Below are 27,960 nucleotides of genomic sequence, written 5' to 3'. Positions count from 1 at the left end.
TATATCTCACTGAATTTCTTTGGTCTTGTCAGTGCGTTCTTTACAAAGCAGTCCTGTGGATGATGCAAACATCACCATAGGAGGATATTACACAAGCACCATCATACTCCTAACATGCCTCAAAACATAGATAAAGCAAGCCACAGCGCGGTGAGCTCAAACAGACAAAAAGAAAGACATTCTTCACAACATAATAAAAGGCAAAGAAAAGCAGCAGGTTATTTGCCTTTGCAAACAAATGCAAAACATTTAACACCCAAATTCAATAACTTAAATTATCAATACATTAACCTGAGGAGCTTTGAGAATGAAAATGTCTGATTCAGTTTGATCAGATATACAGACTGTATCCTGCATGTTAAGTGGGCATGTTAATGAAGTTTCTATCACAAGGCTCCCACGTAACCGCAGGAAAACAAACATCTGAGGGTGAAGAAGAAGAGTCATTTACATAAAGGCTTAAGCTGCTCTGTTGTTTAAAAGACAATTTGATTGACTACACAGCCTCCTGCAAACAATCACTTACTCTAAACACAAACTTGTCCTCTTGCCTTTTTTCTTCATCGCCGCCTCTCTGGAGCCAAACTCTTTTACCATCTTTGCTTGCTAATAATTCAGACTTTCACTGTCTTACAACAAACCCTGAGTCAAAGCTTCTCCGAGATCCCCAGAGTGGTAAAACTATGTTGCCCCGTTGCCACTGACACCCACCTACATGCCCCATTTCCCTGCAAGTTTTACTGTAGCTCAGTCTGTTCACTATAAAGCTGACACATAACTTTACAGATGTTATTGATAGGTTAAAAAGAACTTTTGTAAGATTAAAAGAAAAAGATTTCCATTCCCTCCTCCTCAAAGATTATTCTTAAATATGCTGACTCTTGAATGAACCCTGCATGCACGCAGAGTGAGCCAGCTATCATTTGTTTGATCCGACATCACTTGGCGTGCTCCTTTATTACAGAGTTGCTGCCCTGCTGGGCACTCGGCGATCTCAGATAAAAACATCTTCATTTTGAGGAGACGGGAGATGAAGTGACAGAAAGCCAATGGCAGGGGCTGATGTTTCGGGGCCGCCCTGAGCCAAGATGGTGTCATGTATTGGCAGGCGTAGTATAGGGCTGCCTGGCTGACCCCTGACAGCATTCCTTGCAGCTGTCCAAGGTCTTTAATGACACAGAAACATGAATGATTGGAAAAGCATGACTCACAGGGTCCATTATATTAAATGCATCACTGGCTGGTGGGTTGGTATTTATGAACATGTGTATAATTGTATCAGAGGGAAAACAGGAAGACATCTTGTGCCCTGCACATTTGCTAAAGGAGCAAAGTGGGTTGTAGTAATTTTCAAAAGACAAATGTAATCAATTTCTCTACCACAAACTATGGCTATGAATTTCACTGAATTATCAGTATCTTCATCAGCAGCTACACCGAAATAGCAACAAGAGCATCATGATACATCATTGTGTCTGTGATACTCTTGTGCTGCCCATGTGAAAGATGTGGGTGGTGACCACAGAGAAATTAAATGTTTCCTTTGTGTGTTTTTTGACTCTCTTTCTGCCTTTCCCATCGTGAATACCAAAGGCTCCAAACAAGATATCAGGAGAAAGTGTGTCTCTCCATGTATGCATCTGTGTGTGTGTGTGTTTATGGAGGTGTCATATTAATCCACTTCTCTGAGAAAAGCTGAAGTACTTCCTCTGTGTAGATGACTTACAGCAGACAAAAAAACAAACAGCCTCAGCAGCCTCACACTGGCTCCCCACACTGACCCAGATGCTGTATGTATGCATACACGGCGAGACTGCTGATCTGCTGTTTGATTTTTTTTTTTTTAAATGTGAACCACAGTGGGCTTTAAATGCAGCACTGACATAAAGATTTCACTATCTCCAGGTTTGATACCTTCCAGGTGTGTGAGACCGACTACCTGTGTGACAGCGTCTCCTGCTGGTGGCTGGTAGAGTTGCAGCAGTGCAGGCAGCTGACTAGGGCCATTTAATGTCAGTTACACAACTTAAACTATTCCGTGTTTAAAAAAAAATCAGTGAGGATGCACTGACTTTCAGCATACAATTGATATCAAGTGCTATCAGTTTTTAAAAAACAAATAAGTGTTGGTCCAACAATATTTTGCCAATTGTTGAAAGGGGCATGTCAAGAAGTTTCTGCTATTTTTCACCTGAATTTGCATTACGGCTCCTAAAAAAAGATGTTGCAGGCAACAAAAGATGATGTCTCTCAACCCCTAATTTCTGTACCCTACTGCATACTGTCCAGTAAAGAAAAAAAACAAACAGATCCACCATGCTTTTAAGATGGATACTGGCAATAAAATGCATGAAAAACAAAAATCTGTCGACAATATGCGTGCCAGTATTTCATAAGAAACATACATAAAGGAAGACTTAAGTTGTCAAACTATTTTTAATCTTCCTGTAAACACTAGCAAAACTTGTTTTGCCAGATTAATCTACAGGGAAACAGCAACCTAGGACTTGTTACACCTACTCTTACTCACATGAACACCAAGATCAGATAGGCGACAGCAGCAGATGAACGCAGGTCAGCGCTCTTATTTTCTAATTGCTAGTTTTATTTTTAAAATTAACTGTACCACTACTACAAACAATTGGTAAAGCATTTGAATTATATCTCTTCTCTATGCATCAAAAAAAGACAAATATTATAAATCAGATTAAAGAAGACATGACAATAATTTTTAGATGCATTGTAGTATGGACAAATAATGCAACCAATAACTTTTTAAAATGTCTTTACAGGATGATAAAGATGTCAAGAGGAGTCACGAGTTGCTGTGTAGCTCTGTTCTTCGCTCTGACGTCTGTTTCTGCTGTACAAAAGCTTCACTCAATCAGTGCTTTAAAGCAAATCAACTTTGAACAATCTGTACCAAAGCACAGTGTTGTGCTGCTCTACTGGTTTGCCAACGAAGTTGACATTGACAACAATAATGTCATACGGCTGACCTTTGACCCAAACAGTGGGGATTATGGCTCACACTATTATTACAACAATGAGGGTGTAGTGGACCCACTGCCTCGAGGAAATAACAGATACAGGCACGAATACGGGTACTACACTATTGGCAATCTTGAACGATTTACACTACGGCCACTTCGACAATATGTTCTCAATCCCCCAATGTCAGAGTTTGTGGGAACAAACCGGGACAGGATCATTATCTGTGTCCGGAGGAACACAGGAGAGCGAGCATGGCAAAGGATAGAGCGAGTTTATATAACACAGCATTATGGACATCAGGGGAGTTCTTATGATCCAGCTCACACCTACAGGATCAGTCTCAACCTGTTGAGACAGATAAGAGAGTTTTCTGAGGGACAAAACCAACAGCAACTGTTGCGTCTTAGAGACCTCCATGAAAGTAACGCTGATGATTCACAGTTAAGGCAAATCACAGCCACATGGGGTGACCTTGCTGGTCTTGGACTGCTGCTGCTTATTGTGATTCAGGAACAGTCCTCTTCTAACCAACACAATAACAGACGTGGAAATGGAGGAAATCAATGGGGTGATGATGATGCTTCGGATGGCTGGAGCCATGATTATAGAGATTTTCCAAACTCAGGTGAGGTTGTGGTGAATTTTTACGACGATGAGGACCACAATTTTAGCAGGATGACTAGTTACAGAGGATCAGGCAGTTACAGCAGCCCAGAACCCCGCAACAACACCAAGAGGTGGTTGTGTTGTATTTGTTGTATCATCTTTGTATGTTTATTTCTATTGGGTATTATATTACTTTTTGTGTTTATGAAAAGATAAGATAAAACTTTATTTATTCTTAGGTAAATTGCTTTGCAGCACTTGGAATACAAAATGAGAGGAGTGTAAAAACAAAACATGAAAACATAAAAGTCCAAGGTAACAAGACAATAAGGCGCAAATGAGTAGCAAATACAAAATATATACAATGCCAAAATCAGGTATGGGTAATAAACAGGTTAAGCCTACAATAAATGGTTTGCAGAAATATAAGTATGTCTGAAATGTGTGCAGTGTAAAAATACTTTGTTAATATGTAATGTTTATGATTATGTCCATGATATAGCACTTAATGTTGCATTATTGCACAGAATGTTTAGTGATTCAGTTGTTAGTTGAGTTATAATGCTAAAAACTGGAGAGAAAAAAGAAAGGGGGAGGGGGTTACACACTGTCTGAGGGGGACTGTAAATTGCTCTGATGGACAAATGAAACATAACTAAAAGACTCTATGGTGTTAAGGACAGCCTTTGATGAAAATGCATTTGCTTAAAAATTACAGGAGTTGTGTTCTAATTATGTGTTTATATTCTCTCTTTGGTACTGGGAATTATGTGCTTATTAAACTATAATTTATCAGTCATACCTGTGTCACTGTTTTTATTTTAGGTTCAAAGAAACTTGAGTAGCACAAGTAAGATGTGAAAATCAACTTAAATGTGTCCTTATTCTAAAGACAATCACAGAAGAGACCCAGATACAGTTTAGCATACTATTGATATCTGGTGGTATCAGTTTTAAAGAACCATTTTGTCCAGCACTTTATATTCTGCCAACTGTTTAACTGGTATTTAATGATGTAGTACTGATCTGCAATGTCTTGAAAAGGGGGTCTTGAAGTTTACACTATTTGGCACCAGAATATGGACTGAAAAATATTTTAAAAGGATGAAAATATCATCCTTTATAGATGGGAAAGTAATGGATACATCAGTATTTATTAAATAAAAAAAAAGAAAAAAGGCATCCTGATGACCGAGTGGTCTAAAACTACTAACATTATTTGTTCAAATCCATCTGGGAATCTTTTGTTTTAGGTCATTCTTGTCTCTCAGTTCATAATTATTCCTAATCCACCATATTTTTAGGTCCAATATCGACATAAACGAGAACAACATCTCACAATAATATAGCTGAAAATATTTTATAATAAAAGTAGTAAAAAGAAAAACACAAGTTGACAAACTATCACTGCAGTTCCTGTTACTACCATCAGGGCACGTTTTGGCTGGTTTCCTTTACAGTGAAACAGAAACCTACAAGGAGATACGCCTTCCCCAAAAATAAAAAAAGAAACAAATAAGGTAACAAAGAGCAGATACCCGATGGCAGCAGAATAAATCAGGTGAGCTCTCTGTATTTCCTGATCCCTAAATTGTTTTTTAGTATTTATATTACCGTGGTACTTATCCACATAATTAATGAAGCACTTGACTTAGGTGCCCTTTGTGAGTGTTATCCCTCTATCTCAGCTCAACAAGGAAATGCAGTCTACTGAAACACAAAGAGGGTATTTTGCACCGTAATACTCCTTCTCCACCAAAAACAGTGCATGTATGCAGGTTTTTTAAACACAGGAAAACTTGCAAAAATAGACTAAAGACTCCTCTCCCATTGCAAGTAGACAGAGCTCTGCAGCAGACGAGCATGCAGTTTTTTTAACTTGTGTGCCGTGTTCGACGTCAGCGGCCAAACAGGCACTTAAACAGGTTAATAGACCTGGATAACAGAATGCTAGTTCAATAGAGCAGCATGGAGGCCAGTAAAAATGTTACGGTGGTTACTTATTATTTTATACAGTATTCATTTACATGAACAAAATATTCATTTTTTTCCCATTATTCCAAAAAAGACAATATTCCTCCTACACTAATGAAAATGAATATTCCACTGATATTACTGTAAACATGCAGTCGTGCATACATCGATTAACATGCCTTAATATGCTGTTCACGTGTCACGTCAAATATGGAAATGCGGCTTTAGAAACTTTTGAGATTTTGCTTCTTTGCAACAAAGTTTTCCACCGATGGCAAACTTGTTTGACAATGCAGACACATCCTCCCTCTTTCATTGCTTCAGCCACCTTTTTTGGAAAAAAAGAAAGGAAAAAAAAGTATTTGCGCTTCTTGTTCAACTCATCCATGAAAAGTCACAGAGCTGACCTTACAAGAGGTCATGTGTTGCAAACTGGGGTGAAACACCAACTTAGATGTATATTTTGAATGCACTGTATTCCTGCCCAAAGACTGCTCCTAAAACCTTAATAACATGAGCATATCCCACATGTCCTACAGATATACTGTATGCTTCATTGAGAAAAAGACCTAATTCAGAAAATCCCAGGAATATACTGTTCACATGACCTGTATACAATTTGGTATACTGTCATATTTAGAATAGTAAGATATTAGTGTGCACGTAAACATAGTCAGTGTTCATATAACAATCTGATTGATCAAAACATGAAAATAATCCTCAGATGTATCTCTAGTTACAAATACATGAATGGATTCAGAGTGTACAGTATGAATTAATGATGCAAGCAAAAACTTTTCAATTTCTACAGAGGATGATGAAGATGTCAGGAAGAGTCACGAGTTGCTGTGTGGCTCTGTTTCTCGCCCTGACCTCTGTGTCGGCTGTGCAACGACTTGAATCAATCTGTGCGTTGAAGAAAATTGACTTTGACCAATCTGTGCCAAAGCACAGTCTTGTGCTGCTTTACTGGTTTGCCAACACAGTTGACATCGACAATAATAATGTCATAAGGCTGACCTTCAACCCAAACAGTGGGGATTATGGCTCACATCAGTATGGCAACTACGAGAGGGTGCTGGACCCACTGCCTCGGGGAAATAGATACTACACTGTTGGCAATCTCCATCGGGGAACATCTGTGCCGCTTCCACACTATGTTGTTAATCCTCCAACAGAGTATGTGGGAACAAACAGGGATCGGATCATCATTCGTGTCAGCGAGCAGAACACAGGACGGAGAGCTTTGCAGAGCATAGACCAAGTGTATATCACACAGCATTATGACACCTCTGAGGGTCAGGGGACACGTTATGATCCAGCTCACACCTACAGGGTCACTATTAACCTGTTGAGACAGATCAGGGAGTTTTCTGAGGGACAAAACCAACAGCAACTGCAGTATCTCAGAAACCTCTATAGAAGTAACGCTGATGACTTCCTGTTAAGGCACATCAGAAACACATGGGGTGACCTTGCTGGTCTCGGACTGCTGTTGCTTATTGTGATCCAGGAAAAGTACTCTCCTAACCAACACAACAACAGACATGGAAACAAAAGACATCATTGGGATGATGGCTCTTGGGAGACCATAAGCAATGATTCGGGAGATTTTCAAAACCAAGGTGACGTTGTGGTGGATTTCTACGATGATGATGACACTTGGGAGACTGTGAGCAATGATTCTAGAGATTTTCAAAACTATGGTGACGTTGTGGTGGATTTCTACAACGATGAGGACCACGAAGCCCGCTGGATGACTGGGTTTACCAGAGATGGAAGTTACAACACCGTAGTACCTTGGAACAATGAGGGAAGGTCGCACTGTTGTACTTGTTGTATTTGCTGCATTTGTTGTATTGCCTCCATGTGTTTAATTTTATTGTGCACTTTATTTTATTTTTTTTATCTGAGAAAATAAGAAAAACTTGATCTATCCTGAGTTAAATTGCCACATAGCAGTTAGAACACCGAGTGGGAAGAAAGAATGAAAATATAAAAGTCCAACATAACAAGACAATGAGCTGCAAATGAGAAGCAAATCTAAAATATATACAATGTCAAAATCATCTTAACAGTATGGATCACAAAAAATGAAGAGGTCATGGATCAGTCTAGGTGCTGTTGCACACAGATATACATATACAGTATAAATTTGAAGTACAGGTAGTGTAAGAGTACATTGTTAATGCAGAATTTTCATAATTATGTCGATGATATTGTGCCTAATGTCCCATTATTGTACATTATGTCCCGTGAATCAGTTGTGACAAGATGAGTTGTAATGCTAAAAAATCTGATGTAGTGCAAAAGAGACAGTGAATCTGAAGAGAAAGAAAAGGGAAAGTTACAAAACTGCAGTTTGTAAATAACAGCTTAAGTTCTTTCATATTCACAAAAGTAGCTTAAACTAACCAACGGTATTATATATTATACAGCACTGCTCTAACATTGTCATAAAGCTTCACGCATTATTGTTACAACATCATGATAAACTAAACAGATAACTGAAAGGCTCTATTGTCTGTTAAGGACAGCATTCACTCATAATGTATCAGGAGTTTTTATAAAAACAGGATTTTTTTTTTTTTTTAAATTTTTTGTTTTGTATTCTTTCTGTAGTGTTGAAAACACTGTGTTTTTATTAAACTCTGATGAACCAATCAGATCTATGTCAGTGTTTTTATTTTAGGTTCAAACTCAATGAGCTCAAGTTACATTATTTGCTTTATAGAGAATCACAAGATATCAGCTGCAGTTTAGTATGCTGTTGATATCTGATGGTATTCGCTTTGAACACTGTTTTCACTGCTTATACTTTGCCAATTGAACTAGCATTCTGTTATCCAGTTATTATTTAATGACTTGAAAATGTAGGGAGTCTTATGGAATTTTTATGTTTTGCACCAGAATTTGTACTACTTACACTACTGACACTTAAAAATGATGAAAATATCAACATTTTTGGATGGCAAAATATTTCATGTTCAAGTTTTTACACCAACCCCAAAAAAGTGAAAAGAAAAAAAAACAAAACAAAACAAAAAAAAGACTTCACTTTGAATGCTAAGTTTGCATTCAGCCCGCACTGTCAATCTGAGCAAATAATTCCCATAATCCCATTTTACTCCCAAAAAATCCTGTTAATTCACCATGGAAAGATTCCACCTTTAAATATTTGCAACAAACAATTCAATGGGCCACTTTACATGGAGTACACCCAAAGAAAATGCTGAGGGCATGCAATTCACTTTAGAGAATTGTGTGCTGTAGTATTTTCTTTGGGTGCGGTCCTTTTGCAGCGGAGCACAGATCTCCGCCTGTGGAGAGGAGGAAGAAGAGATTGCGTCAACTATACATTTTTTCACTTTGGCTGTCACAGGACACTTTTTTATTTGAGAAGACAGACGTGGTAAAGATAGGAGTAAATATTGAACAGTGACCTTCAAAAGGAAATTGCAATAACACTTAAATTAAATTTGAATTTAGAGTAGTGGCCACATAAAATAAAGAGGAAGTATCAAGGTATTGCCCCAATGTACAACAATACTTGTACAGCCAGTTTTATTAACAAGGAAATAGTAACTTAAATGCAGATACGCCTACTGTCACACAAACTGAGAAGTCAGATCCAAGACAACAGCAAATCATTGCACGTGAGCTCTCTTATATTCTAATTGTTCATTTTTGTTGTTAGTATTTATTTAGAATTTTTTTAATTAGTATTCAATTTGTTGTTAGTATTCCACACAATTGGTGAAGCATTTGAATCAAATCTTTGTGTGTGCTTTTTCTTGTTTGTCTTATCATTTCACTGTAGCTCCACTTAAACATAAAGAGGACATTTGAACCAAACAGACTGTGAGAGATACTTGTTTTATTTGATTAGCCACGACAGCAGAGGCCTCATATTGACTTAAAACAAACATTCAAATGCAATTTTGGACAGAACGAGGGCTGTGGACTTCCTGAAACTTGCCTTTAATTGCTCAGTACAGCAAGAACAATAACAAGTAAGTCCTGTTTCTGTTTCCATATTGCCTTCTAACTACTGTTTTATCAGAGATTTTAACTGTCATCCTTTGTGTGTTTAATAAGCTATTCATCAAAAAATAAAAGAAAAATAAAAAAAAGGATAAAACATAAAGATTAACATTTGATGCATCTAATCAAACATACATGGATTGAGAGTGTGCAGTATGGATCAATAATGCTAATAATTACATTTTAAATATCTTCACAGGATGATGAAGATGTCAGGAAGAGTCACAAGTTGCTGTGTAGCTGTAATCTTCGCCCTGACCTCTGTGTCAGCTGTACAAAGGCTCAATTCAATCAATGATTTGAAGAAAATCAACTTTGGCCAAGATGTGCCCAAGCACAGTCTTATTCTGCTCTACTGGTTTGCCAACACAGTTGATATTGACGATAATGATGACATATGGCTGACCTTTGACCCAGACAATAGAGCTTATGGCTCACATTATTATAGTAACTTTGAGAAACTGTTGGACCCACTGCCTTGGGGAAATGGATACCAGTACTACACTGTTGGCAGTCTCAATCAAGATCCCTCAACACAACTTCCATCTTATGTTGTCCGTCCTCCGAGCACAGAGTACGTGGGAAGAAACAGTGACAGAATCATCATTCGTGTCAGAGAGCAGAACACAGGGTGGAGACGTTTTCCAAGGATAGACCAGGTGTATATCACACAGCATCAACACAATCAGGGGGCATATGATCCAGAACACACCTACCAGATCACTATTAATCTCTTGAGACAAATCAGAGAGTTTTCTTTGGGACAAAACCAACAGCAACTGCAGTATCTCAGAAACCGCTATAGAAGTAACGCTGATATTTCCCACATTAGAAACGCATGGGGTAAACTTGCTTGCCTTGGACTGCTGTTGTTTATTGTGATCCAAGATAGGTTCATATTTACCCCACAATGCAAGAGAACAGAAAACTACAGACAGGAAAACTACAACAGACAAGAAAACTACTACAGACAGGAAAACTACTACAGACCGCAATACAACTACACTCCAGAAAACAGACACAGTGGTTGGGATGAAGATGCTATGGGGACTTGCTGTATTATTTTTTTTCTTTTATTTTGTTTATTTATTTTTGGATTTTTTATTACCATTAGAAAGTAGCTGATAAAAATGAGGCAGTACTGCTGGGCAAAATGGAGAAAATCATAATGATATTTTGATCACATACCTATATTGATATTGTGACGATACTGTAGGGTTGACTTTTCACCATGTATGTGCACTTTCACAAAGCATTTACACAATGAGACTTTTGATAAATAATCATCAGTAATGTAGATATAATGGCTAAGTGGGTAAATGTGAATAATTAAATGGCTAGAACAATCTGTTAAATTCAGAAAATTACATCACTATGCTGTAAAGCAGCTTTTAAATCCTGGAAAAGACCATATTTATGTTATACTATAATATTCAAAATCCACTAGTCTCATACTACAACATCAAAATAATATCAATGTTTTGCCGGGCCCTTTAAGGAAAAGTAAAAGATATGGTTTCAACCAAGGTGTGATGGCTTAGTTTTGCATTCATGGGTGTCATTTTATTATGTAGTATATTATCTTTATTGTAAATGGTGTTTAGTTAAGATTGGGATATAAGCTTGGGATAACATGCGGTAATAAAAAGGCAAATACTATAGTAACATGTCAAACTATGTGCTGTCTCCAGAACATCTGGGATTTCATAGCTGTATTTACAAAATGTGCTTTATAAAAAAAGCCTCCACTGATAATGTATTAGCTTTAAAAAAAAAATCAGGAGTGTATTTCATTTAAGGTTTTGTATTCTTGTGTGGTGTTGGAAATTGTGTATTTTTTTTGTGTGTGTGTTTTTATTAAACTCTCAGTAAGACCAATGTCAGTGTTTTTATTCTAATTTCAAGGAAACTTTCATGGAAACAATAACAACTACAATTTTGTAAATAAGAAACAAAAGCAAAACACATAAAAATGCAGCTTAGAAAATATGTATGAACATAACAGTGGTTTTAAATTAATCTGTGATAGATGAATACTGGCTAATAATAAGCCAGGCACTTATACCAATCTAGTTCCTCACTCTGCAGTCCAAAGGACACACTCATTGTTAAACTTGGACCTGCACAGATTAGATTGCATCATAAAATTTCCAAGTGACTTACAGAACGACTACTCTTTCCACAGAATCATTCCTCCAAAAGCTGCAAATAGAAATTATAAACCTCAACACAAAACCTACAAGGAGTAGGTTTCTTTTCTTGAATACACCAGGAGGTTTCATCCAAACTGCTGTATAGTCAAACTCACTGAAGTGACCATCAGTGCTTATTTTGTCAGTTTCATTTTCAGCAAAATGGTAATCTTGCCATGGAGTTGCACATGCTCTTGAACACACAGACACACACAGATCAGATACCTGACGGGAGAGGACTTTCTCAGGTAAGCTCTCTTATTTTCTGTTTATTTTTGTTTTTAATATTTACTGTGGCACTGTGCAGTGTGATTGAAGAAGCATTTCTCTCAAGTATTTTTTGCAAGCATTATCTCTTCTATGGGCCTCATTTACCAACAATTATTTAAAAGAAATCCCACTTGTGCAGTTTTCATAATGATTTTGACATCCACCAGTGTATTCTTACTTGGGATTTATTCTTAGGTAAAAACAGAATCTACACAAACTCAAGAGCCCACAAACTTTCATTTGAGGGCTGACATATTTGTGTTTTTTCTACAGTTCTACAGTACAATTCTACAGGATTTAAATTAAAATAATGTTTATCATTACACACACACACACACACACACACACACACACACACACACACACACACACACGCACACACACACACACACGCACACACACACAAACAGATCCATGGTATTAGATCTCTTCTGTGTTTGTCAATATGTTATTTTCAATCCAAACATTGTATTTTTTAAACTTCCCAGTTGTGCACCCTTTACCAGACACAACGTCCACTGTATGAGTAATAGCAGCCTATGCATCATTATTTGCTTTATTTTATTTCAGCTTATGATGCAACAGTGTCAGCTCAATTATTGCATGCAAAGGTACCTCAACTTCAGAGTTATCAAAGTTTTTTTTTTTTTTGGGGGGGGGGTATGTTTTTTGGTGTATGTTTTTTTGTTTTTGTTTTAATTGTTGTTTTCTCGTTTCATTTTCTGTGTGCACACAGCCATGCAGCCATTTTATAGAGATTGAGATTGCAATCCTGCAGGTTAAGAACATGACATAAATAAGAACACATTTAAGAAAAACTCTGGTGAATTGGTGAATCTGTTGGTGTTTCTCTAGTTTTAAATACATGTTTGGATTGGGAATGTACTGCCTGGATGAATAATATAAAATATTACTTTTTAAATATCTTTACAGGATGATGAAGATGTCAGAAAGGGCCACAAGTTGCTTTGTAGCTGTAATCTTCGCCCTGACCTCTGTGTCAGCTGTTCAAAGGCTCAATTCAATCAATGATTTGAAGAAGATCAACTTTGGCCAAGCTGTCCCCAAGCACAGTCTTATTCTGCTCTACTGGTTTGCCAACACAGTTGACATCGACAATAACAATATCATACAGCTGACCTTTGACCCAAACAGAGGAGATTATGGCTCACATCATTATGGCAACTTTGAGGGGCTGTTGGACCCACTGCCGCGGGGAAATGGATACCGGTACTACACTATTGGCAATGTTCATCAAGAAACGTCAATTCCACTCCCACCTTATGTCGTCCGTCCCCACAGGGACTACACGGGAAGAAACAGGGACCGGATCATCATTCGTGTCAGCGAGCAGAACACAGGACGGAGAGCTTTGCTGAGGATAGACCAAGTGTATATCACACAGCATTATGACACCTCTGAGGGTCAGGGGACACCTTATGATCCAGAACACACCTACAGGATCAGTATTAACCTCGTGACACAGATCCGAGAGTTTTCTTTGGGACAAAACCAACAGCAACTGTTGCAACTCAGAAACCGCTATGGAAGTAACGCTGATGTTTCCCACATCAGAAACACATGGGGTGAGATTGCTTGCCTTGGACTGCTGTTGTTTATTGTGATCCAGGAAAAACACTCTGCTAACCAACACAACAACAGACCAGCAAACAACTACAGACAACAAAACAACAACAGACACGATCACAGAAGAAATCCGCGGGCTGATGATGCTTCGGAGAATGATAGAAACATTCATAGAGATTATCGAAACCAAGGTGTGGTTGTTGTGGACTTGAACGACTACGATGACCACAGAGAATCAGAAAGTGAAAACACCTCAGTACCCCGGAGCAAAATCAAGAGGATCTGTTGTATTTGTGGTATCACCTCCATATGTCTAATCTTATTGGTTATTATATTATATTTTTCTCTAAGACAAGATACAACTTTATTTCAGTTCAGTCAAGATTGAGATACAGGCTCAGGATAAAATGTTTGTAGGGAAAGGTCGAATACTTTAAATTACAGATTTAAAATGTGTGCTATTAAGGGCTGAGAGTCTTGAGACATTTTGAATTTTATAGCTTTATTTACAAAACTGCAGTTTGTTAATAAAAGCATACATTCTCCGTGATTACAAAATTATTTGAACTGAGCCAAATTACTTGGTGATCCATGGTCATAAAACTTTGGGCTTTGTGTCTGACAAAGCACTGCCAAAGTTGTGTGATGTTGTATGTTGATTGTCATCTCAGATGCTGAGATCGCTACTGGTTATTACTTTGGTTTCCAAAAAAATAAAAAAAATTAAAAAAAGGGGGGGGTGCATTCCTTCTGCCACTAGACGGCAATACCTGTGACCAATCACACCTGAAGCACTTTTTGCACTTACTAAGGGTTTTTTCCTTAAGTCTAAATTCTTGCTTGTGTTGTACGTCGCTTTGGATAAAAGCGTCTGCTAAATGAAATTGTAGAATTGTAGAATTGTGTCATTTTCTAACACGTAACAATCTAATAGTTACGACTCTTTGTTAATAAATCCTAAGTCTGAGAGAATGTAATTAAATAATAAAAGAAAGGCTCTTTAGACTGTTAAGGACAGCCTTCACTGATTATGTTTTAAAAATACAGTGTATTTCATTTATGGTTGTGAATTCCTTCTGTTGTGTTGAAAATGTTTATGTTTATTAAAGTCTAATTTATCAGCCAGATCCATGTCAGTGATTTACTTCAAGTTCAAGGAAGCTAAATGAGCACAAGTTAGTTGTGTCAAATCATGAAGACATCTTTGCTATTTCTCCTTCTACAGACCATTACAAAAGAGACATGCATACAGTTCAGCATAATGTTGATGTTTTGAGGAACCAAAACAAATAACTGAAAATAGTACATAAAATATTGCAATGTTAATTTACGTCAGATTAATTTATATTTGTAAATTTTAATAATTTCTCATTTAACTGATAAAATTCTATTAATCCACCACACTCTTTCTAATGACATGTACTTCCTTTTTAAAACAGAATATAAAAAATAAATGGACACTACAGAATGTATTAATATTTAGTGATTTAGTTATATTCTTTAATGTCCGGAAAAGGAGGTTAAAAAACATTTCAATAATTTTGTATCAGAAGTTGTGCTAAAACTCTTTTTACAAAGGATGAAAATGACATCCTTTATGGATGGTAAATACTGGTTAAATAAGTATTACCTTAAAAATATTAAACAATGGCAACAAATGGGCGTCCTGATGATTTAGTGAATTAAAACCACCACATCACTGGTTAACAACCAGCTGGGAAGTTTTGTTGCACCTCATTTTTTTTTAAAAATCTCTCTCAATTTCTGGCACTGCGTGTACTCTTCAATGAAGGTAAAATGCCAGATTCATTATACTATTTAAGGCTAATATCAGCATTAAAGAAAACAAAAAATGAAAATCTGTTAATAATATACCTGCCATTATTTCACTCAAATTTTAGGCAACATCCATCAAATTCAACAAAAGTTATGACGGATATGTAGTGGTGTAGGTCACAACTCACTTCACAATTTAAGAAGACAATTTAAGAGTAAAAATTGAACTTTGACCATTGATGGGCATTACGACAGCACAACAGTGAAAATTTGAATTAAGAAAAGCAGCAAAACACACACTGAAATGTTTGATAAGTGAATACTGGCTACTAAGGCACTTATCTCTGCAGTCCGAAGCAAACACCCACTGCCAAACTTGGACCTGCACAAGCTAGTTTTCATCCTTAACCTGCTTATCAAATCCCCAGATGACTCACATAATGACTCCACTTTCAACTTCCTGTAACCACTCGCAACACTTGCATTTTATCAGTTTCATTTACAGCTAAATGGAAACCTAAAGAGTTTTACCTGCTTTCACACAAACACAGAGATCAGATACCTGACAGCGGCCGACTAACGCAGGTGAGCACTCTTATTTTCGGACTGTTTTGTTTTTAATTATTTCCTGTGGCACTATTCCACACAATTGGTGAAGCATTTAACTCAAGCCTTCTTCGTTAGCAATCGCTCCTCTTTGTGTTACTATCACTCCACCTAAGCTTAACAAGGAAATGCTGTTTATCGGAGAGAGGGAATTTCGGGCTAAACACTGAAAATTTTCACTTTATTGGATGAACTCACTGCTGAGGAATGATATTATCTTAAGATGAATTTACGAAAACGTCTTTTGAACAGACTGAGGACTGTGGACTCCTTTCTAATACCAACCCAAAACTTTCTGTTATCAGTAGAATATTAACTAGGGATGTCAACTTATAACCGATTAATCGTTTAACAGACAAGCTTAGTTCAATATTTATGACATATAATAACTTTTTAAATATCTTTACAGGATGATCAAGATGTCGAGCAAAGTTATGCGTTTCTGCGTAGCTCTGTTCATTGCCCTGACCTCTGTATCCGCTGTACAAAGACTTGACTTAATCCATGATTTGAAGAAAATTGACTTTGGCCGATCTGTGCCCAAGCACAGTCTTGTGCTACTCTACTGGTTTGCCAACACAGTTGACATCAACAATAACAATATCATTTGGCTGACCTTTGACCCAAACAGAGGAGATTATGGCTCACATCATTATGGCAACTATGAGGGGCTGCTGGACCCACTGCCGCGGGGAAATATCAGATATATGTACTACACTATAGGCAATCTCCATCAAGAAACGTCTGTGCCGCTTCCACCTTACGTTGTTAATCCTCCAACAGAGTATGTGGGAACAAACAGGGACCGGATCATCATTCGTGTCAGGCAGCAGAACACTTTGCAGAGGATAGACCAAGTGTATATCACGCAGCATTATGACATTTCTGAATATCAGGGGACACCTTATGATCCAGAACACACCTACAGGATCAGTATTAACCTGCTGAGACAGATAAGAGAGTTTTCTGTGGGACAAAACCAACAGCAACTCCTGCGTCTCAGAAACCGCCATGGAAGTAACGCTGATGATTCCCAGTTAAGGAACATCAGAAACACATGGGGAGTCCTTGCTTGCCTTGGACTGTTGTTGTTTATTGTGATTGAGGAAAAGTACTTCGTTAACCAACACAACTACAGACGTGAAAACAACAACAGACCGGAAAACTACAACAGACCAGAATACAATGCCGACAGACCAGAAAACTACAACAGTCCAGAACCCAACGCCGACAGACCAGAACATAGACAAAATCATTGGGCTGATGATGCTTTTGCAATCTGCTGTCTTCTTACATGTATTTTATTTTCTATATTGATTTTTTTTTCCATTCTTGTTGCAAGCAGATAACAAGAAATAAGGGAGAGCAATTTTCCTTGATGTTGTTTTAAACCAAGCTGTGATGGTATTGCTTCTCAAGGATGATAAGAAATCCAAAAAGGACGTTGTAGCTTTTATCACCCTACTGGCTATAAAATAAATACTGACCAATTGGAAATTGGTTGTATCTCTGTCTCATACCCACTGGATAAGAGACATGTTTTTTTGTGTGTAGATTGTAAAAAAAAAAAAAAAGAAAGAAAATCAGACTTGTATCGTGTTGCTCTTCCAATAAATCTAGAAAAATAGATCAATCATTAATTAGGATCAATTTCCTGCTCATTCTTGATTGAAGCAACTTATGTGGTTCGGAGGGGCTTCATTATTGTGTTTGTTGTGACTTTGGTGATATGCTGCTGCACTGATCATCAGTGTCTATGACAGACACTGTTAATTATTAGCTGACTGATAGGACTTTGTGTGTGTGTGTGTGTGTGTGTGTTTGTGTATTTTGTGTGTTTGTTTGTGTGCGTGTTTCTTTTTTTTTTTATTTTTACGGACTTGAAAAACTTGTTAGTTTTTGTAAGTTGAAATATGCCAATCTTTACTCTAATGTCTTTTTTACAACGTGAATATATAGTACACCTTTTCACATCTGATTAAAGCTGTGACAATACAATTGTATGTTACTGTAAAACCCAATAAACAATGTGACTTTTTTTTTTATGAGGCCCACAAAGCCAGACTGATAAAATTGATTGGTAACAGTGAATCAGGCAATTGTGTGTGGAGCTAGAACTGTGACTTTTTATATTTTTGGCATTGAAAATCAAGTTTTCCATTGTAAACAAAACCAGCGCTAAATAAGAGAACATTGCACTTTTTAAAGCTGTATTTGCACTGAAATAAACATCCCACTATACAATAATAAAAAATCATTAAATAATGCATTGTTCACTAATTTACTCTACTTTATTTTTACTTTGGTTGTTTTTTGAGTCTGATGTGTTGTTTTTTTAATGGCCATCTCAAGTTTTTTTTCCTTCATAACTATATGCTATAAAGGGCTGAGAGCCTTTAGGATTTCAGTCATTTATTCACGAAATTTCAACTGTTAATCTGCAGTTGTTGTTAATTAAATTGAGTAGTAATTACCTTAACTGTCTTGAGAAGAGTGTAACAAAGAAGCATTTTGAATCGGAACTGGTACTACCAATATCACCCTTAATAGATGAGTTAGTATGAAGAGTTTTGTTTTTGTTTTTTTTAAAGTAGAGAGAGAAAGAAAGACAGAGAGACAAAAAACTGTCTGCCCTGTTGACTCAGTTGAACAAAACCACCACATCATTGGTTTTAATCCTGCTAGAGATGTCTTGTTATAGGTCATAATCGTCTCTCTCAATCCAGAATTTTTTGGCACATACTGTCCAAAAAAGGCAAAATGCCAAATTCATCACATTTTTCTCATCCTGCAGTTCAAAAGACACACTCACTGTCATTACTCACAGAATGACTCCTCTCTTTACAGAATCAATCCTTTAAAAACTGCAAATAAAAATAACGAGCTGTTTGAATTTCTACAGGCACAAATCCAAACAAAACACTGAAAGGTTGTTCCACTTTTTTAATACAGGAGGACGTTTCCTCCTCACAGCTGTATTATGCAACTTCCTGTCACCACAAGCAAAGCTTTTTTGTTACTTTCATTTACAGCGAAACAGTAACCTAAAAGGAGTTGTGCTTGCTCTCACACAAACATAGAGATCAGATACCCAATATCAGCAGACCAACACAGGTGAGCTCTCTTATTTTCAGATCACTAGTATTACTATTCCAAATGACTGGCGAAGCATTTTGAATCAAGTCGTCTTCGTGAGTACACTCACTTCATTTGGTGACTTCAGCATGCTGTAGTCTCATAATAATTTCAGATGAACTTAAAAATGCAATTTTTGCACAGAATGAGGACTATAGATTCCTGTATTAATAGCCTAACTCTTACTGCTCAGTACTGTTTTAAGAAAAACATTAATAGTCAATAGAGCTAGTCATCAAGATAAAGACAGTTAATGTAAAAAAGATTTGTAAAATCATGAATTTTCAGGGTGGCACTGTCACCTTACAGTAAGAGGGTTATGGGTTTGAACCCACTGGCAGGCTGGGCCCCCTCTGTGAGAAGTTTGCATTTTGTCCTTGTTACAGCACAAGTTTTCTCTGGGTTCTCCAGCTCCCTCACACATAGCAAAGATATGCAGATCAGATTAAATGGTGACTCTTAGTTGCCCGTAGGTGTGAATGTGAGTGTGAATGGTTTTGTCCAAAACAGCGTGATATTCCCGCCTTGAACAGGCGGCTAATGTGACAGTCCTGTAATAGTCTGGTGACTTGTCCACACTGTGCCCTGCTTCTCGCCAAATATCAGCTGGGACAGTCTCTGGCCCCTCCACGACCCTGTTTATGATAAGCGGTTGAGGCTAACAAATAAATGAAAATAATTACTTTCTGCATCTCTGGTTACAAATACATACATATTGAATATGTACAGTACAGATGAATAATGTGAGAAATAACTTTTTAAATTTGTATACAGGATGAAGATGACAGGAGGAGTCCAGAGTTGCTGTGTAGCTCTGCTCTTCGCCCTGACCTCTGTGTCCGCTGTACAAAGGCTCAATTCAATCAATGACTTGAAGGAAATCAACTTTGGCCAAGCTGTCCCCAGGCACATCCTTTTGCTGCTCTACTGGTTTGCCGACACAGTGGACATTGACGGTAATGATGACATATGGTTGAACTTCGACCCAAACAGAGGAGATTATGGTGCACATCATTATGGCAACTTTGAGGGGCTGCTGGACCCACTGCCTCAGGGAAACAGATACCGGTACTACACTGTAGGCAATCTCTATCAAGACGCACCCCTGGAACTTCCACCTTATGTTGTCCGTTCCCAGAGGGAGTATGTGGGAAGAAACAGGGACCGGATCATCATTCGTGTCAGGGAGCAGAACAGAGGACGTATGGCGAGGATAGACCGGGTGTATATCACACAGCATCAACATCATCAGGGAAGTTATGATCCAGAACACACCTACCAGATCACTATTAACCTCTTGAGACAGATCAGAGAGTTTTCTGTGGGACAAAACCAACAGCAACTGCTGCACCTCAGAAACCGCTATGGAAGTAACGCTGATGTTTCCCACATCAGAAACACATGGGGAGACCTTTCTGGCCTTGGACTGCTTTTGTTTATCGTGATCCAAGAAAGGTACACCTCTAACCAACACAACAGGCAAAATCAACGGAATAATAATTTGATGGCCTGCATTCTTTTGGGTCTTTTATTTCTATTTGTTTTGGCATTTTTAAATCAATCTGGGAAGTAGATGACAGGAAATGACAGAGAAGTAGATAGATATTGGCTGAATCACGGTGAGGTTGTAGTGCTTCTCAAGGATGATGAGGATCACAAAGCCAGCAGGACTCAATTTTGACTGGGGACAAAGAATCGAGCCTTAATGACACCTCTGTACCCCTGAGGTCAGGGGTACCTTGTTGTTTTGTTGAGTTGTATGCTTTATTTACATCCATTTTTAGATTACATTGTGTTCTGTATTTTGTAAATGGTGTTTAAGATTGAGAGAGGCTTTGTATGACATGGTAGTGATGACAGGCCTAAAACTTTAAGTCGAAGATATTAAACTGTGTGGTAGGAAGGGCTGAGAGTCTTTAGGGTTTCAGTCTTACCTCATTCAACTTTATTTCACGCTAGACTCAGTAACGAGTACATCTTCCTCACCAAAAGATGAGGTTCTTTTCAATTAATTAAGATGATTTGATATTTGCTTGGACTGGAATCATGCAAACTTTGAGCTCCATTTGGGCATTTACTGTAATTAACTTCACTGGTCGGAAAAAAAAAATACAAAAAAACAAAATGTCACAAGACATCAAAACCTAGAGCTAAATGACTGCGTGAACATCTAATACAACACACACACAAAAACAGATTAACGCTTTATCAGCAAGACCATTTCCATCCCTTGTGACATGCACAAGTTCTTGTTTCAAGCCAAGTCCGAGGCAGGCCTATCAAAAAGCCCTTATGTTTGCGTGGAAGAGATGAATGCTGTTTTGATGTGGTGAATCTAGGATAGCACTCAGCAGGCCAGCACAAGACCCAACAGATCATAAGATAATGACTCACTATTAAAAACTGTTGTAGGCTCAGCTTTCAAGAAAATACTAATCAAAGGTTCCTCTCAAGAGTGATAGAGTCCAGAGCCAACTGTTAATGACAAACAGGCGCTGCTGTTTGTTAGGGAAAAGGGGAAGTGTAAAGACTGACACATCTAATAATCTATTCATAAAATTTCCCATACATGTTTCGTTTGCTTACCAGGTCTGTATGAGGAAGAATGGCAGTCTGCAGAAAACATCTTATTGCTGCCATAAAATGGGTTTTGTGGGGATTTACTTATTCAACACTGAATTAAACTTGTGAAATGTGTGTTGTTCACTCTCTCACTTCCAGTTTATTCTCTGAGTATTCTGGGAGAAGCACTGAACCAAAAAAACATTGGTTTATTTGGTTATGCTTACTCCAGCTCCAACTTTAATGCTACTAAGGTAACTCTTTAACTTTGTACATGATATTTACAAATATAACACATGAGTGCAACTAACCATTTTATCTGTAACTGATTTATCTTATAATTACGTCTTAAATATATATCTAATTGAACAATGATAAAGTCAATAAATACTAATCAAATCAAATTGAATAAGTTTTTGAGATCTTTAAACTTGTTATGTCTGACTCAGAACCAGAAGCTATTCATGTGCATTTGGGCTTATTTACACAAAATCTACCATTAATCTATTATTAAATACTCTGACGACATGACATAAGTTTCTCTTTTTACATTTTTCTTATTCAACACCACATCACTTTCTGCAGCAATCAAATATTAGAGCAAATAAAAAACTGTATTAAAAACCACTTTATAGTATTTGGTGCAATATGCATGTAAATGCTGGCCTTCTTCAACAAATAAAATAGTCCAAAAGTATAAAGAGATCTGATATTAAAAAAAAAGGTCATTATCCATAAACCAGCCATTTAAAACATTGTGTGTGTTTTGCTTTATGTTTGAGTAGTTTTGGTCACTTAAGGTTGTTTATTACCATGTTTATTCTGACACAGGCCTTAGGCACTACACAGGGCTGCATTGGTATGTTGTCTACAACATGTCATGAAAAAAAAAATCAGTTTTAAGGGTTATTAAATGCAAAGACACTGCTTAAAAAAACATCAGCCATAATTTGCTCCACAGTTGCAATGTTTACAGTGGAATCTGCATAATGCTAGATGCTCCATAATATGAACAGCAGTGGCTGACACAAAGTAAACCAAGGTCAAATCATGGGACAGGAAACTATGAAAAGCAGTGTACAAAATGAATGCATGCGTGCGTCTGTAAACATGCGATCACATCCTGTTGAAGCACAACAAGGCGGGATACAGCTGCTCATTATTATAGCCGACAAATTACCTGAAACAGAGCATGTCATAAAAGCACCTTGTACTTCACAAGAGCTGCCATAAAAACAACCAGCTTACAGCTTTTCTGCTTATTTAATCAAGCACTCTCCCCTGGACAAGACATACTTAACCTTGTCATCTTTGTCAGGATGACTGTCTACATTGAATCTGTGTATGTACATGGGCACAAACACACACACACTAGGAGCCCAGAGGCATGTAACTAGGTAGGTTGCCCTCAAGCAACAGTTCAAGAGGCCAGATGGGACACACAAAAACACACCTCCAGCATCTCTCTGGATGCTGTGCTGAGACAAGCAGCAAAGGTAACAACAGAGACATAAACTGAAAATATTCTTGAATTTAACAGAATCTCTATTGTGTGCAGTTGTGAAGAAAATGGAAAGTAAATTGTAGTTTTGGGCATGTTGTCAAAGCACTGTGGTCTGTCGGTTTAGTTTGACTCCAAAATGACTGGAGGTTGAAATTGACTCCTCTCTTTTGTTTTCTTCCTGCAGATGGACTTAACAGGAAATCACACTCTCTCTCATATGCTTTATGTCTTTATACATTTTTCCTCCCTCTTTCCTTCTGCCCACTGAACCTCATCTGTTTCTCTCTGTCTCCACCTCATATCTACTCCTCCTTTCTTTCCAAGCTTCTTCCTAGCACCGCCTCCCTCCCTCCAAATGCATGGCTGAGCAGGAGGGTGGTAACCTGAGCCAAATGTGGCAGAAGTTGAGACTTAATCCTCTCACTTTTCCTTGCTTATTTCACCATCAACTAACACAAGACCACATTTCAGATTGTTAGCACGCATATTTGCTGACTGATTCACCAATTCTCTAGTAACTAAAAAAACTATATGAGAGAAATATCTTCAGCATGAGGCAGAAATAAAATTAAATCCCCGGCTGGCTGCAAAGGAAGCAGAGTGAATAAAGAGAGACACAGACAGGCAACATGCAGCATAAAAAGTGGAAATTGGAGGCTTTCTATTTTTATGTTGAATGTTTTATGACCTCCAGATTTGGAATGTATCACCTCCCAGCCGCCTACGCCTGGATACTACTCAACCAGTGAGAGCAACCCTTGAGCACAGCTGTCTACAGATAACAGTGCAACACACACACACACACACACACACACACACACACACACACACACACACACACACTATAAGTTAGGGAAGAAAATAGCACAAACAACCTGCAAGGAGAGTGGATGTTTTGAAGCCACGGCATACAAACCAGCAGCAAATAAACACACAAATGTTTTCCCACCATAACAAGAACCAGTTCCAAACTCACACTCAATTGAAGCCTACTTGTGAATTGACATAATGAAAAGATAAAGCATGCCACAGAAACTGAAACACAACCAATGCTCCATGACTCCCAGCCTTACACATGTAGTTCTATTAACCAAAAATGAAAACAAGCCTGAACGCTTTAGAGGGCTGTTAATGGTCCCTAGAGACTACAGTTCATTACATCCCACAGTAACAAAGAAACAGATGAAATAAACATACAGACAATTTTATGGAACTTTGCCAGTCTTTCAAATGAAAACGCAAAGTTTGTCCTGAGAGTGGCGCTAAAAGAAGTCATGGGTATTAGATTTCATGCTTAGGAATATCCACCGCATATTTCATGGATATCCAGCTATCAGTTTTCAAGATACCTTTTAGTGTGCAATGGTGTTGCTCCAGAGCTAAGATTGCACAGATAGTGGTACTATGAAAATAGGGTTCCTGCAGATCCTTTAAAATCTTAAAAAGTCTTTTAATTCATTCATCTAAAGAAATTTGGTACTCAAACACCATAGATCAATCTTTCAAATGTCTTAAAAAGCATATTATGAATAACTTTTCTCTGATATTGCATTGAAAAATTTTAAAGTAAATGGTAATATAGTATCTATTTTTAAAATTATTTATTTTTTATTTAATAAATGTTTCTCGCATTAACGTCACGTCCTCTATCACAGGATAGAGGAATCAACAACACTCACATACATTTATCACAACCAATCAAATGACAAACGTACAAGCATTCTTCGAGGCAAATTGTCCTTAACCCCAAGTAATTCATGTTGTTGTTTTTTTCATTTTGATTATTGTTAAATGTTTTTAAATTTCCTCCAAAGTGGCATTAAAAAGTCTCAAAATATCTCAAATTCATCTAGCCTTAAGCTGCCCTGAACAAAGTGCAGGGTGTGAGTAATTGTAATAGAAATCACTTTCTTGGAAATATATCCATACTAAATGTCATGGCATTTTGGTCAGAGTTTGGTCTTGACAAACACACTGGATGGACCAACTTGCCACCTCGGGACTGTTTAAATTTTGTATAGATTATACATTCATTTAGACCATGTAAATAAATATATACATGAGTTACAGCTTTTTATGTTACAAATGTCCAGCAAACAATGAAGAGACAAAATGCATGAAATACACACAAGTAAAAGGTCAAAAGATCTCAAGCTACCAAACTTGCTATCACTAGCATCTCAATAACTAAACATCAACTAAATGAAACCTCTCCAACTACATAATCAAAACACAAGGGAAAAAACGTCATGCTGCAAGTGTCTACCTCACGCAATCTGAATTTACAGTGATTTTAACCAGTGACTGATTCAAGTTCAAGTGAGCTACACTGTTCAGTTTCTTGCCTGCATGAGATCTTTTTTTAAGTGCCGTCCTGGGAGCAGCCCTGGGATTCTCATCATCACCCTCGCTGACCTACATTCACAGTTAGTCTACACTGACAAGCTCACAAGGACCCAGGCTTGTGCTCTTTATGGTTGATATTGTTACTCTGCAACTGCCTCCTAAGCAGAACAAAAAGTGCAGAAAGCCTGAATAGATACAAAATAAAGTCAGTAAAAGTTTGAGTAATACTGAATTGCAGATCTCTGTTTAAAAAAATCGAATTCAACATGCACTGGAAAATTTCACAGTGTGGATGTGATGAAACTGTTTTAGAAAAGGGGGAAATTAAGTGTATGCGAATCATGGCAGAAATACATTTAAATTTGATGTACAACTCTGTGTATGTGTGCTTGCAAACATATGCCTGAATCATTAAGTGCCTCAGCAAGACCGCATGAGTGCGTTGCAAGATGAGATTCAAATGAAGCAGTCGTAAACAGAAAATTGATCAGCATCATGGAAAAGCAATGATCGGATGATTTCATCACAGCTTAGTTGCTGCCAAACTGCTGCAAGTCACTGGATTTAGAAAGACAGGTCATGCTGAAACCGGTTACAAACAAAATGAGGACAGTCAAACGGCACTTGATTCAACAGGATAAAATGCCTCCTTGAGCAGTTTACTTTGACAAACACAGCTTACACTTGGCAACTATTTCAAACACGAGTCAGTTTAGAGAACATAGTGAACTGAGCAGGTACTCACTGTCTGTTGGTCGGGCTGTGGGTGGCTCTGTGACCGGTGACTGCACCCTCTCCACCCTTGGCTCTGCCAGGGAAGGCAGGGGAGCACTGGGTGCAGGAGGCGGGTGGTTGTTGTTCTCCACTGCACTGCTTGGCACCGAACCATCCGGCTGTCTGAAGACAGGCATTTCTGGCCTCCTGGAGGCCCCCTCAACTGGGCTCATGACGGGGGATGCAGGTTCAGCTCTTCTCTGGGGGGGCTCGGGGATCCTTGAAACTGGGGCTGAGGACAGCTGGGCATCCATCCTCTTGGGAGGGGCGGGAGGCTCATGGGGCCGTGTAATGCTGAGCTCTGCCCGCCTGTTTGTGGAGCTGGAAGTGGAGTTGGAGGAGCTGTCCAAGGGAGTACTTCGATTGCTCAGACTGACCTCGGGTCGTTTGAGACCAAAGCGGGCGATGCCAGCACTGGGTGAGTTGTCAATCTGCTTTGAGGAAACCTCAATGGACATTTCTGTGCGGCGGGATGAGGCTGTGTCAGGGTTACGACCCCCTGATAACTCAATGCGTCTCATGCCGGACTTTGGGGAACGTGGATTGGAGGATTCAGAGGGGGAGGATCTGGAAGAGGAGTAGTCAGAGTTGCGGGAGCTCAGGTCGTAGCTCCGCTGGCTGGATGTGGAGGAGGTGGATGAGCGGAGGGGGTTGGTGTTCCGACGAGACAGGGGTGAAGATGAATCTGTCTCCTCCACCTCAAATGACCGTTTGAGCGCTGAAAAACACAGAGCATTTGTGGTTAGACAAGAAACAGAAGAATCTCTCAGCCCTGGCAGGTTCTGGTACTGGCTTGAGTTGCAACACCAGCATCTATATGATATTTTACTGTATTTATTATGAAAGCATTGCACGATTTTATTATGCAAAACAAAAATATCAACAAATCACAGAAAATGGGGGCCTGAAGCAGTGGATTTTCTCATGATTTCTGCTGAAACAACACAGTTAAAACTTTTTCATTCAGTGGTTTTAGGAACACATTGCAGAAACATAAATCCTTTGTTTAGGACTTAACAGTTTGAAACCTGGGCAAATTGGCTTGATTTTATAAAATGGTGAAAAACGACTTAAAAATTCGAATCATTCTGCATTATATTATATATATATATATATATATATATATATATATATACGTATGTATGTATGTATGTATTATAATATTTAGCAATAAACGTAGTTTTATCCTAGCTTTCTTATACTCCTACAATTTCCCCCTACCTTAAAAAGGAATACAATAAAACAAGGTACAAAAAAGTATGAGAAATTTACCTGAAATTTGTATTTAAAAAAATGCAAAGTTAAAAAAAGACCTGGAAAATATGCTTAAAAAGATATATTTTTCAACAATTGTGTTTTGTGTTTAGATATATATATATATATATATATGAGAGAGAGAGAGAAAGAATTTTTCTATTTTTTCTCTTTTCTACCTACATCTTTTTTTCTAGTTTTTCGAAAATAATTTTCTAAATCTACAAATTTCTTGCATCTTACCAAGTTACTTATTGACTTTTCGCTACGTTTTTTTTTCGTTTCGTTTCGTTTTCGTTTTTAAATTTGTACACAACAATTTGCTCAGCGTTTCAA

The 27,960-nt window shown here is 37.9% G+C and overlaps 7 protein-coding genes across 10 annotated transcripts in view; 6 read left to right on the top strand and 1 right to left on the bottom strand.

The window, feature by feature from the left end:
- Positions 1–27,960, bottom strand: part of septin9a (septin 9a) — a 94,769-nt gene that overhangs the window by 28,419 nt on the left and 38,390 nt on the right. For all 4 annotated transcript variants that reach the window (XM_042504429.2, XM_042504433.2, XM_042504430.2 and 1 more), the window contains one exon: positions 26,342–27,088. In XM_042504429.2, the coding sequence (XP_042360363.2) occupies positions 26,342–27,088 (747 nt within the window). The remainder of the gene's footprint in view (positions 1–26,341; positions 27,089–27,960) is intronic.
- LOC121956293 (uncharacterized) lies at positions 2,498–4,399 on the top strand. Its single transcript, XM_042504436.2, has 2 exons — positions 2,498–2,574; positions 2,793–4,399. Exon 2 carries the CDS (start codon positions 2,794–2,796, stop codon positions 3,814–3,816), a length of 1,023 nt encoding a protein of 340 aa, XP_042360370.1. The 5' UTR covers positions 2,498–2,574; position 2,793; the 3' UTR covers positions 3,817–4,399.
- On the top strand, positions 5,041–8,237 carry LOC121956291 (uncharacterized). The gene is made up of 2 exons (XM_042504434.2): positions 5,041–5,161; positions 6,386–8,237. Exon 2 carries the CDS (start codon positions 6,389–6,391, stop codon positions 7,493–7,495), a length of 1,107 nt encoding a protein of 368 aa, XP_042360368.1. The 5' UTR covers positions 5,041–5,161; positions 6,386–6,388; the 3' UTR covers positions 7,496–8,237.
- LOC121956295 (uncharacterized) lies at positions 9,084–11,496 on the top strand. The gene is made up of 3 exons (XM_042504438.2): positions 9,084–9,230; positions 9,395–9,587; positions 9,818–11,496. Exon 3 carries the CDS (start codon positions 9,819–9,821, stop codon positions 10,737–10,739), a length of 921 nt encoding a protein of 306 aa, XP_042360372.1. The 5' UTR covers positions 9,084–9,230; positions 9,395–9,587; position 9,818; the 3' UTR covers positions 10,740–11,496.
- On the top strand, positions 11,787–14,794 carry LOC121956292 (uncharacterized). The gene is made up of 2 exons (XM_042504435.2): positions 11,787–12,058; positions 13,014–14,794. Exon 2 carries the CDS (start codon positions 13,015–13,017, stop codon positions 14,053–14,055), a length of 1,041 nt encoding a protein of 346 aa, XP_042360369.1. The 5' UTR covers positions 11,787–12,058; position 13,014; the 3' UTR covers positions 14,056–14,794.
- Positions 15,464–18,316, top strand: LOC121956294 (uncharacterized). The gene is made up of 2 exons (XM_042504437.2): positions 15,464–16,028; positions 16,459–18,316. Exon 2 carries the CDS (start codon positions 16,460–16,462, stop codon positions 17,396–17,398), a length of 939 nt encoding a protein of 312 aa, XP_042360371.1. The 5' UTR covers positions 15,464–16,028; position 16,459; the 3' UTR covers positions 17,399–18,316.
- On the top strand, positions 19,012–22,150 carry LOC121956296 (uncharacterized). Its single transcript, XM_042504439.2, has 2 exons — positions 19,012–19,163; positions 19,959–22,150. Exon 2 carries the CDS (start codon positions 19,960–19,962, stop codon positions 20,755–20,757), a length of 798 nt encoding a protein of 265 aa, XP_042360373.1. The 5' UTR covers positions 19,012–19,163; position 19,959; the 3' UTR covers positions 20,758–22,150.

This window comes from Plectropomus leopardus, chromosome 18 (genome assembly GCF_026936395.1).
Source record: "Plectropomus leopardus strain MGB_pleo_1.0 chromosome 18, ASM2693639v1, whole genome shotgun sequence".
NCBI lineage: Eukaryota > Metazoa > Chordata > Actinopteri > Perciformes > Serranidae > Plectropomus > Plectropomus leopardus.
The sequence above is the reverse complement of the archived record's forward strand: the minus strand, read 5'-3'. Positions and strand labels throughout refer to the sequence as shown.